This window comes from Bufo gargarizans, chromosome 5, assembly GCF_014858855.1.
Source record: "Bufo gargarizans isolate SCDJY-AF-19 chromosome 5, ASM1485885v1, whole genome shotgun sequence".
Taxonomy (NCBI): Eukaryota; Metazoa; Chordata; class Amphibia; order Anura; family Bufonidae; genus Bufo; species Bufo gargarizans.
The window spans coordinates 394,747,093-394,766,058 of NC_058084.1; the positions used below are offsets into that span (position 1 = coordinate 394,747,093).

Genomic DNA, 18,966 nt, shown 5'->3' on the forward strand with positions numbered 1-18,966 from the left:
CCATTTTAATCCAATTTTTTCTTTAACACATCGATGGTTAACAGCCAAACAAAACTCAATATTTATTACCCAGATTCTGCGGTTTACAGAAACACCCCACATGTGGTCATAAACTGCTGTATGGGCACACGGTAGGGCGCAGAAGAAAAGGAACTCCACATGGTTTTTAGATGCCATGTCCCATTTGAAGCCCCCTGATGCACCCTTACAGTAGAAACTCCCAAGAAGTGACCCCATTTTGGAAATTAGGGGATAAGGTGCCAGTTTTATTAGTACTATTTTTGGGTACATATGATTTTTTGATCATTCATTATAACACTTTATGGGGCAAGGTGACCAAAAATTTGGTTGTTTTAGCACAGTTTCTATTTATTTATTTTTACAGCTTTCACCTGAGGGGTTCAGTCAAGTGACATTTTTATAGAGCAGATTGTTACGGACGTGGCGATACCTAATATGTATACTTTTTCTCATTTATTAAAGTTTTACACAATAATAGCATTTTAGAAACAAAAAAAATATGTTTTAATGTGTCCATGTTCTGATAGCTATAGTTTTTTTTATTTTTTGAGAGATTTTCTTATGTAGGGGCTCATTTTTTGCGGGATGAGGTGACTGTTTTATTGGCACCATTTTGTGGGACATACACGTTTTTGATCACTTGGTGTTGCACCTTTTGTGATGCAAGGTGACAAAAATTGCTTGTTTTGACACAGTTTCTTTTTTTTTTTTTACGGTGTTCATCTGAGGGGTTAGCTCATGTGATATTTTTATAGAGCTGCTTTTTACGGACGTGGCAATACCAAATATGTCTATTTTATTTTTATTTTATTTTTATTTTTTTATTCCTTACTTGGGGACCTTTTTATTTTTACATGTGAAACTTTTTTTTATTTTATTTTTTTCAACCCTTTATTTTTTTTAATTTTTTTTTTACACTTTTCGTCCCCCATAAGGTCATACAAGACCTCTGGGTGACATTTGCTTCACTTTTTCTTTTTTTCTTCACTGTTGATTTCTCCTGTAACTGGGGCTGACATAGTAGCCCCAGTTACAGAAGTAATGCACCCCCCAGAGAGGCTGTACAGCGCAATACAGCGCTGTACAGCCTCAGTGCAGGGCTGATCGAGGTCTGTGAGAGACCTCACACAGCTCCTGCAGCTCCGGTCCCGGGCCGGCGCTTCCTGCTCTGCAGACACAGCGCTCGGTGAGCTCTGTCTCTGCAGCGATCCAGAAGGCAGGGACACCTGGGAACTGTCCCTGCCTTCTCTCTGGGTTGCCCTGCTGTCACTGACAGCGGGCAACCCGATCAGCAGCTGCACGATTAGCGTGCAGCTGCTATTTCTGAAAGGACGTTCAGAAACGTCTGTTCAGAAATAGAGGTCCACCCATAGGACGTTTATATCCTATGGGCGGACTTAAAGCGGTTAATGGAAACCATACTTAAGGAGAGGATTGTGGACCATCTAAAATCCCATGGATTGAAAGATGAAAAACAGCATGGGTTTACATCAGGGAGATCATGTCAAACTAATCTTATAGATTTTTTTGATTGGGTGACTAAAATAATAGATGGAGGAGGTGCAGTACACATTGCTTATCTAGACTTTAGTAAGGCTTTTGATACTGTACCACATAGAAGGCTTATAAATAAAGTGCAGTCATTGGGCTTAGACTCCCATATTGTTGAATGGATTAGGCAGTGGCTGAGGGACAGGCAACAGAGGGTTGTAGTCAATGGAGTATATTCAGACCAAGGTCTTGTTACCAGTGGGGTACCTCAGGGATGTGTTCTGGGACCCATATTGTTTAATATCTTTATCAGCAAAATTGCAGAAGGCCTCAATGGTAAGGTGTGTCTTTTTGCTGATGACACAAAGATTTGTTACAGGGTTGATGTTCCTGGAGGAATACACCAAATGTAAAAGGACTTAGGAAAACTAGAGGAATGGTAAAAAATCTGGCTACTAAAATTTAATGTTGATAAGTGCAAGATAATGCACCTGGGACGTAAAAACCCAAGAGCAGAATATAAAATCAGTGATACAGTCCTAACCTCAGTATCTGAGGAAAGGGATTTAGGGATCATTATTTCAGAAGACTTAAAGGTAGGCAGACAATGTCACAGAGCAGCAGAAAATGCTAGCAGAATGCTTGGGTGTATAGCAAGAGGAATTACCAGTAGAAAGAGGGAGGTGCTCATGCCGCTCTACCGAGCACTAGTGAGACCTCATTTGGAGTATTGTGCTCAGTACTGGAGACCATATCTCCAGAAGGATATTGATACTTTGGAGAGAGTTAAGAGAAGAGCTACTAAACTGGTACATGGATTGCAGGATAAAACTTACCAGGAAAGATTAAAGGACCTTAACATGTATAGCTTGGGAGAAAGACGAGACAGAGGGGATATGATAGAAACTTTTAAATACATAAAGGGAATCAACAAGGTAAAAGAGGAAAGAATATTTAAAAGAAGAAAAACTGCTACAAGAGTACATAGTTTTAAATTAGAGGGGCAAAGGTTTAAAAGTAATATCAGGAAGTATTACTTTACTGAGAGACTAGTGGATGCATGGAATAGCCTTCCTGCAGAAGTGGTAGCTGCAAATACAGTGGAGGAGTTTAGGCATGCATGGGATAGGCATAAGGCCATCCTTCATATAAGATAGGGCCAGGGGCTATCCATAGTATTTAGTATATTGGGCAGACTAAATGGGCCAAATGGTTCCTATCTGCCGACACATTCTATGTTTCTATGTTTTTTCCAACCCGGTATGCCCCAGTATGAGAAAGCCGTATTTGTGGCCTAAATTTCACAGTCACTTATGCATGTCTAATTCCAGATGTGCAGTATATCAGAGGGTTTTTTCACCCCAGTAAGCAAAAAGCTGTATTTCTGGCCTAAATGTTACACTCACTTATGCATATCTAATCCTAGATGTGCACTATATGAAACAGATGTTTTTTTTTTCACCACAGTAAGCAAAAAGATGTATTTCTGGCCTAAATGTTACACTCACTTATGCATATCTAATCCTAGATGTGCACTATATGAAACAGATGTTTTTTTTTCACCACAGTAAGCAAAAAGCTGTATTTATGGCCTAAATGTGACACTCACTTATGCATATCTAATCCTAAATGTGCACTATATGAAACAGATGTTTTTTCTTTCACCCCAATAAGCAAAAAGCTGTATTTCTGGACTTGAAGACATGCAGATATCCTTTACTGTTGCACTATCGTTGCATAAAATAGCTTCCAATTATGTATTGATATTGACTAGAGTTGAGCGAACACCTGGATGTTCGGGTTCGAGAAGTTCGGCCGAACTTCCCGGAAATGTTAGGGTTCGGGATCCGAACCCGACCCGAATCCCATTGAAGTCAATGGGGACCCAAACTTTTCGGCACTAAAAAGGCTGTAAAACAGCCCAGGAAAGAGCTAGAGGGCTGCAAAAGGCAGCAACATGTAGGTAAATCCCCTGTAAACAAATGTAGATAGGGAAATGAATAAAAATAAAAATAAAATAAATAAAAATTAACCAATATCAATTGGAGAGAGGTCCCATAGCAGAGAATCTGGCTTCACGTCACCCACCACTGTAACAGTCCATTGTCAGATATTTAGTCCCAGGCACCCAGGCAGAAGAGAGAGGTCCCTTAACAGAGAATCTGGCTTCATGTCAGCAGAGAATCAGGCTTCACGTCACCCACCACTGTAACAGTCCATTGTCATATATTTAGGCCCAGGCACCCAGGCAGAGGAGAGAGGTCCCATAACAGAGAATCTGGCTTCATGTCAGCAGAGAATCAGTCTGCATGTCATAGCAGAGAATACGGCTTCACGTCAGCCACCACTGTAACAGTCCATTGTCATATATTTAGGCCAAGGCACCCAGGCAGAGGAAAGAGGTCCCGTAACAGAGAATCTGGCTTCATGTCAGCAGAGAATCAGTCTGCATGTCATAGCAGAGAATCAGGCTTCACGTAACCCACCACTGTAACAGTCCATTGTCATATATTTAGGCCCAGGCACCCAGGCAGAGGAAAGAGGTCCCGTAACAGAGAATCTGGCTTCATGTCAGCAGAGAATCAGTCTGCATGTCATAGCAGAGAATCAGGCTTCACGTCACCCACCACTGTAACAGTCCATTCTCATATATTTAGGCCCAGGCACCCAGGCAGAGGAGAGAGGTCCCGTAACAGAGAATCTGACTTCATGTCAGCAGAGAATCAGTCTTCATGTCATAGCAGAGAATCAGGCTTCACGTCACCCACCACTGGAAAAGTCCATTGTCATATATTTAGGCCCAGGCACCCAGGCAGAGGAGAGAGGTCCCATAACAGAGAATCTGGCTTCATGTCAGCAGAGAATCAGTCTGCATGTCATAGCAGAGAATCAGGCTTCACGTCAGCCACCACTGTAACAGTCCATTGTCATATATTTAGACCCAGGCAGAGGAGAGAGGTCCCGTAACAGAGAATCAGTCTGCATGTCATAGGAGAGAATCAGGCTTCACGTCAGCCACCACTGTAACAGTCCATTGTCATATATTTAGGCCCAGGCACCCAGGCAGAGGAGAGAGGTCCCGTAACAGAGAATCTGTCTTCATGTCAGCAGAGAATCAGTCTGCATGTCATAGCAGAGAATCATGCTTCACCTCACCCAACATTGGAACAGTCCATTGTCATATATTTAGGCCCCGGCAACCAGACAGAGGAGAGGTTCATTCAACTTTGGGTTGCCTCGCAATATAATGGTAAAATGAAAATAAAAATAGGATTGAATGAGGAAGTGCCCTGGAGTACAATAATATATGGTTAAGGGGAGGTAGTTAATGTCTAATCTGCACAAGGGATGGACAGGTCCTGTGGGATCCATGCCTGGTTCATTTTTATGAACGTCAGCTTGTCCACATTGGCTGTAGACAGGCGGCTGCGTTTGTCTGTAATGACGCCCCCTGCCGTGCTGAATACACGTTCAGACAAAACGCTGGCCGCCGGGCAGGCCAGCACCTCCAAGGCATAAAAGGCTAGCTCTGGCCATTTGGACAAATTAGAGACCCAGAAGTTGAATGGGGCCGAACCATCAGTCAGTACGGGGAGGGGTGTGCACACGTACGCTTCCACCATGTTAGTGAAATGTTGCCTCCTGCTAACACGTTGTGTATCAGGTGGTGGTGCAGTTAGCTGTGGCGTGTTGACAAAATGTTTCCACATCTCTGCCATGCTAACCCTGCCCTCAGAGGAGCTGGCCGTGACACACCTGCCTTGGCGACTTCTTGCTCCTCCTCTGCCTTGGCCTTGGGCTTCCACTTGTTCCCCTGTGACATTTGGGAATGCTCTCGGTAGCGCGTCTACCAACGTGCGCTTGTACTCGCGCTTCTTCCTATCACGCTCCAGTGCAGCATGTAAGGTGGGCACATTGTCTTTGTACCGTGGATCCAGCAGGGTGGCAACCCAGTGGTCCGCACACGTTAAAATGTGGGCAACTCTGCTGTTGTTACGCAGGCACTGCAGCATGTAGTCGATCATGTGTGCCAGGCTGCCCAGGGGTAAGGACAAGCTGTCCTCTGTGGGAGGCGTATCGTCATCGTCCTGCGTTTCCCCCCAGCCACGCACCAGTGATGGGCCCGAGCTGCGTTGGGTGCCACCCCGCTGTGACCATGCTTCATCCTCCTCCTCCTCCTCATCCTCCTCATCCTTGTCCTCCTCGTCCTCCAGTAGTGGGCCCTGGCTGGCCACATTTGTACCTGGCCTCTGCTGTTGCAAAAAACCTCCCTCTGAGTCACTTCGAAGAGACTGGCCTGAAAGTGCTAAAAATGACCCCTCTTCCTCCTCCTCCTGGGCCACCTCCTCTTCCATCATCGCTCTAAGTGTTTTCTCAAGGAGACATAGAAGTGGTATTGTAACGCTGATAACGAAGTCATCGCCACTGGCAATGTTGGTGGAGTACTCGAAACAGCGTAACAGGGCACACAGGTCTCGCATGGAGGCCCAGTCATTGGTGGTGAAGTGGTGCTGTTCCGCAGTGCGACTGACCCGTGCGGGCTGCAGCTGAAACTCCACTATGGCCTGCTGCTGCTCGCAGTGTCTGTTCAGCATGTGCAAGGTGGAGATCCACCTGGTGGGCACGTCGCACATGAGGCAGTGAGCGGGAAGGTCGAAGTTACACTGTAGCGCAGACAGGCGAGCAGCGGCAGGATGTAAACGCCGGAATCACGAACAAACGGCCCGCACTTTATGCAGCAGCTCTGACATGTCGGGGTAGTTGTGAATGAACTTCTGCACCACCAAATTCAGCATATGCGCCAGGCAAGGGATGTGCGTCAAACCGGCTAGTCCCAGAGCTGCAACGAGATTTCGCCCATTATCGCACACCACCAGGCCGGGCTTGTGGCTCACCGGCAGCAACCACTCGTCGGTCTGTTGTTCTATACCCCGCCACAACTCCTGTGTGGTGTGGGGCCTGTCCCCCCAACATATGAGTTTCAGAATGGCTGACGTTTACCCCGGGCTGTGCTGAAGTTGGTGGTGAAGGTGTGTGGCTGACTGGATGAGCAGGTGGAAGAAGAGGAGGAGGAAGCTGAGTAGGAGGAGGTGTCAACAGGAGGCAAAGAATGTTGCCCTGCGATCCTTGGCGGTGGAAGGATGTGCGCCAAACAGCTCTCCGCCTGGGGCCCAGCCGCCACTACATTTACCCAGTGTGCAGTTAGGGAGATATAGCATCCCTGGCCGTGCTTACTGGTCCACGTATCTGTGGTTAGCTGGACCTTGCCACAGATGGTGTTGCGCAGTGCACACTTGATTTTATCGGATACTTTGTTGTGCATGGAAGGCACGGCTCCCTTGGAGAAGTAGTGGCGGCTGGGAACAACATACTGTGGGACAGCAAGCGACATGAGTTGTTTGAAGCTGTCTGTGTGTCCACCAGACTAAATGACAGCATTTCATAGGCTAGTAGTTTAGGAATGCTGGCATTCAGGCCCAGGGATCGAGGGTGGCTAGGTGGGAATTTACGCTTTCTCTCAAATGTTTATGATATGGAGAGCTGAACGCTGCCGTGTGACATGGTTGTGATGCTTGGTGACGGAGGTGGTGGTGTTGGTGGTACATCCCCTGTTTGCTGGGCGGCAGGTGCCAACGTTCCTCCAGAGGTGGAGGAAGAGGCCGAGGCGGCAGCAGCAGAAGAGGCCGAGGCGGCAGCAGCAGAAGAGGTAGCAGGGGGAGCCTGAGTGACTTCCTTGTTTTTAAGGTGTTTACTCCACTGCAGTTTATGCTTTGCATGCAGGTGCCTGGTCATGCAGGTTGTGCTAAGGTTCAGAACGTTAATACCTGGCTTCAGGCTCTGATGGCACAGCGTGCAAACCACTCGGGTCTTGTCGTCAGCACATTGTTTGAAGAAGTGCCATGCCAGGGAACTCCTTGAAGCTGCCTTTGGGGTGCTCGGTCCCAGATGGCAGCGGTCAGTAGCAGGCAGAGTCTCTTGGCGGCGGGTGTTCTGCTTTTGCCCACTGCTCCCTCTTTTGCTACGCTGTTGGCTCGGTCTCACCACTGCCTCTTCCTCCGAACTGTGAAAGTCAGTGGCATGACCTTCATTCCATGTGGGGTCTAGGACCTTATCGTCCCCTGCATCGTCTTCCACCCAGTCTTGATCCCTGACCTCCTGTTCAGTCTGCACAGTGCAGAAAGACGCAGCAGTTGGCACCTGTGTTTCGTCATCATCAGAGATGTGCTGCGGTGGTATTCCCATGTCCTCATCATCAGGAAACATAAGTGGTTGTGCGTCAGTGCATTCTATGTCTTCCACCGCTGGTGAAGGGCTAGGTGGATGCCCTTGGGAAACCCTGCCAGCGGAGTCTGCAAACAGCATAAGAGACTGCTGCATAACTTGAGGCTCAGACAGTTTCCCTGGTATGCATGGGGGTGATGTGACAGACTGAGGGGCTTGGTTTTCAGGCGCCATCTGTGCGCTTTCTGCAGAAGACTGGGTGGGAGATAATGTGAACGTGCTGGATCCACTGTCGGCCACCCAATTGACTAATGCCTGTACCTGCTCAGGCCTTACCATCCTTAGAACGGCATTGGGCCCCACCAAATATCGCTGTAAATTCTGGCGGCTACTGGGACCTGAGGTTGTTGGTTCACTAGGACGTGTGGCTGTGGCAGAACGGCCACGTCCTCTACCAGCACCAGAGGGTCCACTAACACCACCACGACCATGTCCGCATCCTTTACTAGATGTTTTCCTCATTGTTATCGTTCACCACAACAACAAAAATATTATTTGGCCCAATGTGTTGAATTCAAATTCAGGCCTTTTTTTTACAGACACCTAACACTATCTGGCTATCTATTTAGGTACCGTATTACACTAATACAGGCACAGCAGTAACCACAGATTTAGCTGACTATAAATTTGAGGCCTATTATTTAGGCGCTGGATGACAGGTATACGTTTACAGACAGAATTAGACTGGGATATGCACAGTAGCGTGTGTGTGAAGTTATTGAGAATGACCCTATGTGCACCTTGAATCTTATATACCCTTTTAGGGATAGATTTAAAGTAGGTCTGATACAGCAGAAACCACTAAATTAGGAAATTGCAAAATTGGGAATTGTATTTCAACCCAGAACAAAAACTGTCCTTTGACGGACACTAAATAACTTGACCAGCTACAGCAATAATGACACATTTGGATGAATATAAATTTGAGGCCTATTATTTAGGCACTGGGTGACAGGTATACATTTACGGACAGAATTAGACTGGGATATGCACAGTAGCGTGTGTGTGAAGTTATTCAGAATGACCCTATCTGCACCTTGAATCTAATATACCCTTTTCGGGATAAATTTAAAGTAGGCCTGATACAGCAGAAACCACTAATTTAGAGAATTGCTAAATTGGGAATTGTATTTCAACCCAGAACAAAAACTGTGCTTTGACGGACACTAAATAACTTGCCCAGCTACAGCAATAACCACAGATTCAGCGGACTATAAATTTGAGGCCTATTATTTAGGCGCTGGGTGACAGGTATATGTTTACAGACAGAATTAGACTGGGATATGGCCAAAAAATAACCACACTATTGATGGTTAAATGCACTTGGTGTGACAGCTTGACCCTGATGTAGGATATAGCCAAAAAATAACCACACTATTGATGGTTAAATGCACTTGGTGTGACAGCTTCACCCTGATGTAGGATATAGCCAAAAAACAACTACACTATTGAGGGTTAAATGCACTTGGTGACAGGCGCAGCTTGCCCCTGATATAGTATATGGCCAAAAAATAACCACACTATTGATGGTTAAATGCACTTGGTGTGACAGCTTCACCCTGATGTAGGATATAGCCAAAAAATAACCACACTATTGAGGGTTAAATGTACTTGGTGGCAGCTTGTGCTGGCGCACCACAAGACACAAAATGGCCGCCGATCACCCCAGAAAAAAGTGAATGAAAAACGCTCTGGGCAGCCTAAAAACAATGAGCAATTGAATAGCAGCAGTTCAATCATCCACAGCTGCAGATCGATCTCTGAATGAAGTCTTTTGGAGGAGTTAATCACTGCCTAATCTCGCCCTAACGTCGCAGCTGCAACCTCTCCCTACATTGATCAGAGCAGAGTGACGTGCGGCGCTACATGACTCCAGCTTAAATAGAGGCTGGGTCACATGCTGCACTGGCCAATCACAGCCATGCCAATAGTAGGCATGGCTGTGACAGCCTCTTGGGGCAAGTAGTATGACGCTTGTTAATTGGCTGCTTTGCAGCCTTTCAAAAAGCGCCAAGAAAGCAACGAACACTGAACCCGAACCCGGACTTTTACGAAAATGTTTGGGTTCGGATCCGTGTCACGGACACCCCAAAATTCGGTACGAACCCGAACTATACAGTTCGGGTTCGCTCATCCCTAATATTGACAAACTGAAGTAAAAAAAAGTTTATTTTCAGCAGTAGTTGGCTCAGGGCAGGCTTAAAAAAATTGTGCACTGCATCTACAAAACACATTTGCTGTAGATCGCTGTGTAAAAAAGCAGTTCTTCATAAGATTTCTCCCTGATCTCTCCCTCACAGCAGCTGCAGCCTCTCCCTACACTAATCAGAGCAGAGTGAAGTGCGGCACTACGTGACTCCAGCTTAAATAGAGGCTGGGTCACATGCTGCAGTTGGCCAATCACAGCCATGCCAATAGTAGGCATGGCTGTGACAGCCTCTTGGGGCAAGTAGTATGACGCTTGTTAATTGGCTGCTTTGCAGCCTTTCAAAAAGCGCCAAGAAAGCAACGAACACTGAACCCGAACCCGGACTTTTACGAAAATGTTTGGGTTCGGATCCGTGTCACGGACACCCCAAAATTCGGTACGAACCCGAACTATACAGTTCGGGTTCGCTTATCCCTAATATTGACAAACTGAAGTAAAAAAAAGTTTATTTTCAGCAGTAGTTGGCTCAGGGCAGGCTTAAAAAAATTGTGCACTGCATCCACAAAACACATTTGCTGTAGATCGCTGTGTAAAAAAGCAGTTCTTCATAAGATTTCTCCCTGATCTCTCCCTCACAGCAGCTGCAGCCTATCCCTACACTAATCAGAGCAGAGTGAAGTGCGGCACTACGTGACTCCAGCTTAAATAGAGGCTGGGTCACATGCTGCAGTTGGCCAATCACAGCCATGCCAATAGTAGGCATGGCTGTGATGGCCTTATGGGGCAAGTAGTATAACGCTTGTTGATTGGCTGCTGAGATCAGCGATACAGCTGAATATTGAGGGATGAGTGCTTCCACAATGGAAGCGCTCATTTCCCTCAGCCCTGCTGCCGCCCTCGACTCGTGTACAGGGCCACGCCGCCTGAGGCAATCATCTCACCTCGTCTAATTGGCGGTGGAGCCCTGTACATGATTTATAGTACAGTATGATATTAAACATAACATCATCAGACATTAGTTCAAAACATAACAATTTTGTAGAAGTGCAAATGTAAGTCACTTGGAGTCTAACCCTTACATGTTTACATGAAATATATAATGGAGGAATTATTTCTTACATTAAAGCAGCAGCCCAATTTATTTCACCGAAAACTGCTGTGGGTCAGGTAATCAATATAAATTAAATTTACCTTCTCCATCACCCTCCTAACCAGCCAATCACTGGCCTCAGCTGTCACCGTTACAGCCACAGCAAGATCTCATTCGCTGCAGTGACAGAAAACTTTAAGGAACAGTGGTGCTGGATCAAAGGAGGCTGGTGAATGTAAGGTTCTCACAGCACTTTCCAGTAAAATTTATAAATAAATAAATAACTCTGAGAAACCCTTTAACCCCTTCAGGACCCTGCCATTTATCACCTTAAGGACCGGGCCATTTTTTGCAAATCTGACATGTCACTTTATGTGGTTATAACTAGGGATGAGCGAACCTGAACTGTATAGTTCGGGTTCGTACCGAATTTTGGGGTGTCCGTGACACGGACCCGAACATTTTCGCAAAAGTCCGGGTTAGGGTTCGGTGTTCGTCGCTTTCTTGGCGCTTTTTGAAAGGCTGCAAAGCAGCCAATCAACAAGCGTCATACTACTTGCCCCAAGAGGACGTAACAGCCATGCCTACTATTGGCATGGCTGTGATTGGCCAGTGCAGCATGTGACCAAGCCTCTATATAAGCTTGAGTCACGTAGCGCCGCACGTCACTCTGCTCTGATCAGTGTAGGGAGAGGTTGCAGCTGCGACTGTTAGGGCGAGATTAGGCAGTGATTAACTCCTAAAAAACACTTAATTCAGTGATTGATCTACAGCTATGTATCATTGAACTGCTGCTATTCAATTGCTTTTAGGCTGCCCAGAGCGTTTTTCAGTCACTTTTTTCTGGGGTGATCGGCGGCCATTTTGTGTCTTGTGGTGAGCCAGCACAAGCTGCCACCAAGTCCATTTAACCATCAATAGTGTGGTTATTTTTTGCTATATCCTACATCAGGGGCTTGGCTGTGCTTGCTATTTTATTGAGGGGTGAAGTACAATTGCCAAAATAGCAGTACCCTAAATCTGGTGTTTCAGCTGTGGCCAGCCTATTGTAATACTGTCTGCTGTCTGGCAAAGGATATATTTTTGTTCTGGGTTGAAATACAATTCCCAGCTTAGCGATTCCCTTAATCAGTTGTTTCTGCTGTATCAGGCCTACTTTAAATCTATCCATAAAATGGTATATTAGATTAAAGGTGCGGATAGTGTCATCATCAATAACTTCACACGCTACCGTGCATTTCCAAGTTTAATTCTGTCCGTAAACGTATACCTGTCACCCAGCGCCTAAAAAATAGGCCTAAAATTTATAGTCAGCTAAATCTGTGGTTATTGCTGTAGCTGGTCAAGTTATTTAGTGTCCGTCAAAGCACAGTTTTTGTTCTGGGTTGAAATACAATTCCCAACTTAGCAATTCCCTAAATCAGTTGTTTCTGCTGTATCAGGCCTACTTTAAATCTATACATAAAAGAGTATATTAGATTGAAGGTGCAGAAAGGGTCATTCTCAATAACGTCACACACACGCTACCGTGCGTTTCCAAGTCTAATTCTGTCCGTAAACGTATACCTGTCACCCAGTGCCTAAATAATACGCCTCAAATTTATATTCAGCTAAATCTGTTGTTACTGCTGTGCCTGTATTAGTGTAATACGGTACCTAAATAGATAGCCAGATAGTGTTAGGTGTCGGTAAAAAAAGGCCTGAATTTGAATTCAATACATTGGGCCAAATAATGTTTTTCTTATTGTGGTGAACGGTAACAATGAGAAAAACATCTAGTAAGGGACGCGGACACGGATATGGTCGTGGTGGTGTTAGTGGACCCTCTGGTGCTGGGAAAGGACGTGGCCATTCTGCCACAGCCACACGTCCTAGTGTACCAACTACCTCAGGTCCCAGTAGCCGCCAGAATTTACAGCGATATTTGGTGGGGCCCAATGCCGTTCTAAGGATGGTAAGGCCTGAGCAGGTACAGGCATTAGTCAATTGGGCGGCCGACAGTGGATCCAGCACATTCACATTGTCTCCCACCCAGTCTTCTGCAGAAAGCGCACAGATGGCGCCTGAAAACCAAGCCCATCTGTCTGTCACATCACCCCCATGCATATCAGGGAAACTGTCTGAGCCTCAAGTTATGCTGCAGTCTCTTATGCTGTTTGAATACTCTGCTGGCAGGGTTTCCCAAGGGCATCCACCTAGCCCTTCCCCAGCGGTGGAAGACATAGAATGCACTGACGCACAACCACTTATGTTTCCTGATGATGAGGACATGGGAATAAAACCTCAGCACGTCTCTGATGATGACGAAACACAGGTGCCAACTGCTGCCTCTTTCTGCAGTGTGCAGACTGAACAGGAGGTCAGGGAGGAAGACTGGGTGGAAGATGATGCAGGGGACGATGAGGTCCTAGACCCCACATGGAATGAAGGTCATGCCACTGACTTTCACAGTGCGGAGGAAGAGGCAGTGGTGAGACTGAGCCAACAGCGTAGAAAAAGAGGGAGGAGTGGGCAAAAGCAGAACACCCGCCGCCAAGAGACTCCGCCTGCTACTGACCGCCGCCATCTGGGACCGAGCACCCCAAAGGCAGCTTCAAGGAGTTCCCTGGCATGGCACTTCTTCAAACAATGTGGACAATACCCAAGTGGTTTGCACGCTGTGCCATCAGAGCCTTTGGGTTCGGGACGAAGTTCGGGTCGGGTTCGGATCCCGAACCCGAACATTTCTGGAAAGTTCGGCCGAACTTCTCGAACCCGAACATCCAGGTGTTCGCTCAACTCTAGTTATAACTTTAAAACACTTTTACTTATCCAGGCCATATTGAGATTGTTTTCTCGTCATGTATTGTACTTCATGACAGTGGTAAACTTGAGTACAAAAAAAAATTTTTATTCATAAAGAAAATTTACCCAAAATTTGTAAAAATTTGAAAATTTCTACTTTTATAATAGATAGTAATGCCTCCAGAAATAGTTATTCCTTTACATTCCCCATATGTCTACTTGATGTTTGGATCATTTTGTGAATGCAATTTTATTTTTGGTGGATGTTAGAAGGTTTAGAAGTTTAGAAGCAAATCTTGAAATTTTTCAGAAAATTTCTAAAACCCACTTTTTCAGGACCAGTTCAGGTCTGGTCACTTTGTGAAGCTTACATTATAGAAACTACCCAAAAATGCCCAAATTTTACAAACTAAACCCCTCAATGTATTCAAAACTGATTTTACAAACTTTGTTAACCCTTTAGGTGTTCCACAAGAATAAATAGAGATAACATTTCTGAATTTCACTTTTTTGGCAGATTTTCCATTTGAATCCATTTTTTCCAGTTACAAAGCAAGTGTTAACGGCCAAACAAAACTCAATATTTATGGAACTGATTCTGTAGCTTACAGAAACACCCCATATATGGTCATAATCTGCTGTACGGGCACACGGCATTGCGCAGAAGAAAAGGAATGCCATGTGGTTTTTGGAAGGCCGATTTTGCTGGACAGTTTTTTTTTTTTTCACACCATTTCCCATTTGAAGCCCCCCGATGCACCCCTAGACTAGAAACTCTAAAAAAGTGACCCTATTTTGGAAACTATGGGATAAGTTGGCAGTTTTATTGGTACTATTTTAGGGTACATATGATTTTTGGTTGCTCTATATTACACTTTTTGTGAGACAAGGTGACAAGAAATTGCTGTTTTGGCACCATTTTTATTTTTTGTTATTTACAACATTCATCTGACAGGTTAAATCATGTGTTATTTTTATAGAGCAGGTTGTCACGGACGCGACAATACCAAATATGATTACTTTTTTGGTTGTTTGCTTCAGTTTTACATAACACAGCATTTTTGGGAAAAAAAGAGATTTTTTAGTGTCTCCACATTCGGAAAGCCGTAGTTTTATTTATTTTTTGAGCGACTGTCTTGTTTAGGCGATAATTTTTTTCGGGAGGAGATGACTGTTTGATTGGCACCATTTTTGAGTTCGTATGACTTTTTGATTGCTTGCTATTACACTTTTAGTGATGTAAGGTGACAAAAAAATGGCTTTTCTTACACAGTTTTTATTTCATTTTTTTACGGTGTTCATCTGAGGGGTTAGGTCATGTGATATTTTTATAGAGCATTTTACAGATGCGGCAATACCTAATATGCATACTTATTTTATTTACTTAAGTTTTACACAATAACAGCATTTTAAAAAACAAAAACAAAAACAATGTTTTAGTGTGTCTGTGAAGGTTCTCATTTATCCAGGTCATGGTATATCTGTAAAGAATAAATCAAGGCAACTGGACTTACTGTAGATTTCTTGAAAACATTTCACTCGTTCTTCCAACGAGCTTTCTCAATGTTTTAGTGTCTCCATAGTCTCCATGCTAAAACTTATGTTTTAGTGTCTCCATATTCTGAGCCATAGTTTTTTTTAGCTTTTGGGCTTTTGTCTTATGTAGGGGCAAATTTTTTTACGGGATGAGGTGGTTTATTTAGCACAGTTTTATTTTTTTACGGTGTTCAACTGAGGGGTTAGGTCATGTGATACATTTATAGAGCTGGTCAATACGGATGCGGCGATACCTAATATGTCTACTTTTCTTTTTCCCCATATTTAAAAAATAATAATAATTTATTTGGGAAAAATGACGTGTTTTTTTTAATTGAAACTTATTTTTTTGGGGGAAAACGTAATTTTTTTCACTTTATTTTTTGTCCCACTTTGGGTCTTCAACTTTTGGGGGTCTGATCCCCTTTACAATGCATTTCAATACTTCTGTATTGGAATGCATTGGCTGTATGAGTGATACACTGTGTATTACTTATACAGCTTCCTGCCTGTGAGATCCAGGGGGCTGGATCTCACAGTCTCTCCTCTGGAAGGCAGCCCCCATGGCAACTCCGATCCCCGCCCGACATCACACGTGCCGCGGTCAGTGCTGACCGCGGCGCATGAAGGGTTAATGCGCCGTCATCGGTGATTTCACCGATGCTGGCCAATGCAGCAGGGGTCCGGCTATAAGCGACTGCCAGACCTCTGCCGCGGATTGGGCGGGCGCAGATCCTGCACCCGCCCGATCCCCATGAAGTACATGTACATCACTGACCTTTAAGTCCTGCAAAGAAATGATGTATAGTGATGGACGAACATCTGCCGGAACTGCTCGCGAACGCGATCAAATGTTCGCAAACCGCTAGTTTGCGGCGGGTCCTATTCATTTTAATGGCAGGCGAACCTGAAAAACCTTCAGCTCATATTTTCAGCCAAGAAATAATTACTAGAAGTGCACAAATAGTCCCACAACATGGACAGTGACATACCAGATGTATTATTCGAATTTGCGATCTCTATTCATTATTTTTTTCAATGTGAAATATCGGAAATATAATTTCCGCTTACGCGCATGTGCAAATGCACTATACAGTACCCAAATGCACTATAAAGAAAGTATATTGGTATACAACACCCATCTTCAGTTTTTTTGGGAGACGACTGGTATATCACACCAGTAGAAATTATTTGTTCCAATAACGCTTGTCCCTCTATATACCTGCAGTATCGCAGCAGAACCGCACACAACTGCCTCACAATACAAATGCCCTATCATATACTTTCTAACATAGAAAGTATATTATAACATTGTACAAGGAAGGCAATTCATTAGAATATGCATAAAGATAAAATGTAACCTTTAATAATTTTTCTATGAGGGTCCATTCACACGTCCGTAAGTGTTTTGCGGATCCGCAAAACACGGACACCAGCAATGTGCATTCGCAATTTGTGGACAGCACATCGCCGGCACTAAAATAGAAAATGCCTAATCTTGTATGAATAGGATAGGTTCTATTTTTTTGTGGAAACGGAAGCACAGATGCGGAAGTGCGGATCCGCAAATGCGGATGCGGACAGAACATTCCTGCCCCATTGAAAATAAATGGGTCTGCACCCGTTCCACAAAATTGCGGAACGGATGCAGACCCATTTTGCGGACGTATGAATGGAAAAGATATCCCTCAAAATAAAAATAAATTAAATTATTAAAGTTAAGCAAAACATAGATGTGGTAGGCAATAACAAGTGCTCAGCGGCACTAAATCAGGTGCTTGGAGGCACCAAATCAGAAACCATATGTCCTACCACAATCTGGGGGCTCCAGTGCACATCCATGAATCCCGGAGGGAAAGCAAAAAACATCTATCCCTGGGCTAGATGATCATGTGGTATTGTAGGACAGGGTAGGCAAAGAACTGTCCCTGATATTGCCCTACAGGGGGGTCCTATTCTGGCCCTGATAGCCTAACCACAGACCACCCGCCCTGATAAGAGCGACCCCCTCCGGAACCTTACCCTATATAAAAATGGCCCTAGTAAGCCCCTAGCCCCTTGGCCCCTGACTTCCAGGTGATCACTATATAGATCTATGTGTTTTTGACTCATTATAAAAGTATATTATAAGTATATCACACCCCTCTGTGTATCACACCTATCGATAGCACACCTATACTAGTCTTTAAAATGACTTTTGTGGCCCTATTTGCTAGCGTTTGGTGTCCCTAACAGCCTGTCCCTGCCCCACACAGCAACCTCTCCCTACACTGGCAAAACACTGAATGTAAAATGTCGGCCAGATCAGATTTATTATAAGGTAGGGGGTAGGTCCATGTGCTGAAATGTCTCAGTTGGCTGTTCTGTACCATCTAATGTGTGTGTCATGGGTCAAAGTTCTTCATAATATAAAAGAATATGGCGGGCGCAAATTTCTCTATATGTTTGCATGTTCGGCAAATCACGAACACGCAAAGTTCACCGCAAAATGACCGCCGGGCGAACCGCAAGGCCATCTCTAATGACGTACATGTACGTCATGGGTCCTTAAGGGGTTAACCTAAAGCACAGTCATTTAAGTATACCAAATACATTCATATACATTAATCAAGTAAAATAGCGTTGACACAAGACAATTGCAATTTATTTTCTTAAAGTGTACCCGAGGTTTTTTTTTTTTTATACCTCGCATAATGGCTGTGCTTCTTTGTGCAATCCTAACTATGAAGGAACTGGTGTTTTATAGGCTTCCCTAAAGTCTCCTTCATCCATATTAATTATTATTATTATTATGTTTCAGCTGCACAGCTAGATGCATTTCACTCAGAAGCATTGGCTCCCTTCTGCCAGTACTTTATTTGGTAATCTCACTTCACTTACTTACCACTATGTTTGTTTTCCTCTAGAGAGCTCAGAAAGATAATCAAGAGGTATAAATCACACTTAAAGAAAAGCAAAAGGCTCCTGTGAGGTTCACAAACAGTGTAGATTCAGTACGTCCAGTTGCCTTGATTTATTCTTTACAGATATAGTGTAGATGCAGTTGTTTTATCAGGCTCACAATCTCAGCTAGCTCTGACACAACCACACTGCCTCTCAGCCACCTTATAAGTCTTGGTTACTTTACAACAGGTAATGGACTGCAAATTAGGTGGAAGAGAGACTCCTTAGTAGCCATGACTACAGCTTTTTTTTCAAGTGGATGCAGATTTCTTTTTTTTTATTAAGTGAGTTAAAAATTTGCTAGTTATACCAGTCTCTATTTAATGAAATGAAATTGTGTGAAAGTACAGTGACTCTAAAACATATTTCTCTTTCTGTCTTTTAGATTACTGGAAGTCAACTGGGATTACTAACAATGACTCTGGCAACTTTGCTTGCTACAGTCATAATTTGTTTTGTATTTGGCTGGCAACTGATGCTTCTCATCTTGGCATTTATTCCTTTTGTCGCTGGAATCATGATAATTGAACAGAGGTCTATAGCAAGTCATGCATCCAAATCACACAAGGCCCTGAAGGAAGCTGGAAGGGTATATTTATTTCATTTCTGCTTCGCAATCATGCAAATAATAGATTTGCTTCTCAAAAATATTTACTATTAATATTAGTGG

General features: G+C 44.2%; 1 protein-coding gene across 6 annotated transcripts in view; it reads left to right on the forward strand.

Annotated features, from left to right (window-relative positions):
* Positions 1-18,966, forward strand: part of LOC122939628 (ATP-dependent translocase ABCB1-like) — a 902,460-nt gene that overhangs the window by 629,220 nt on the left and 254,274 nt on the right. For all 6 annotated transcript variants that reach the window (XM_044295741.1, XM_044295743.1, XM_044295745.1 and 3 more), the window contains one exon: positions 18,682-18,885. In XM_044295741.1, the coding sequence (XP_044151676.1) occupies positions 18,682-18,885 (204 nt within the window). The remainder of the gene's footprint in view (positions 1-18,681; positions 18,886-18,966) is intronic.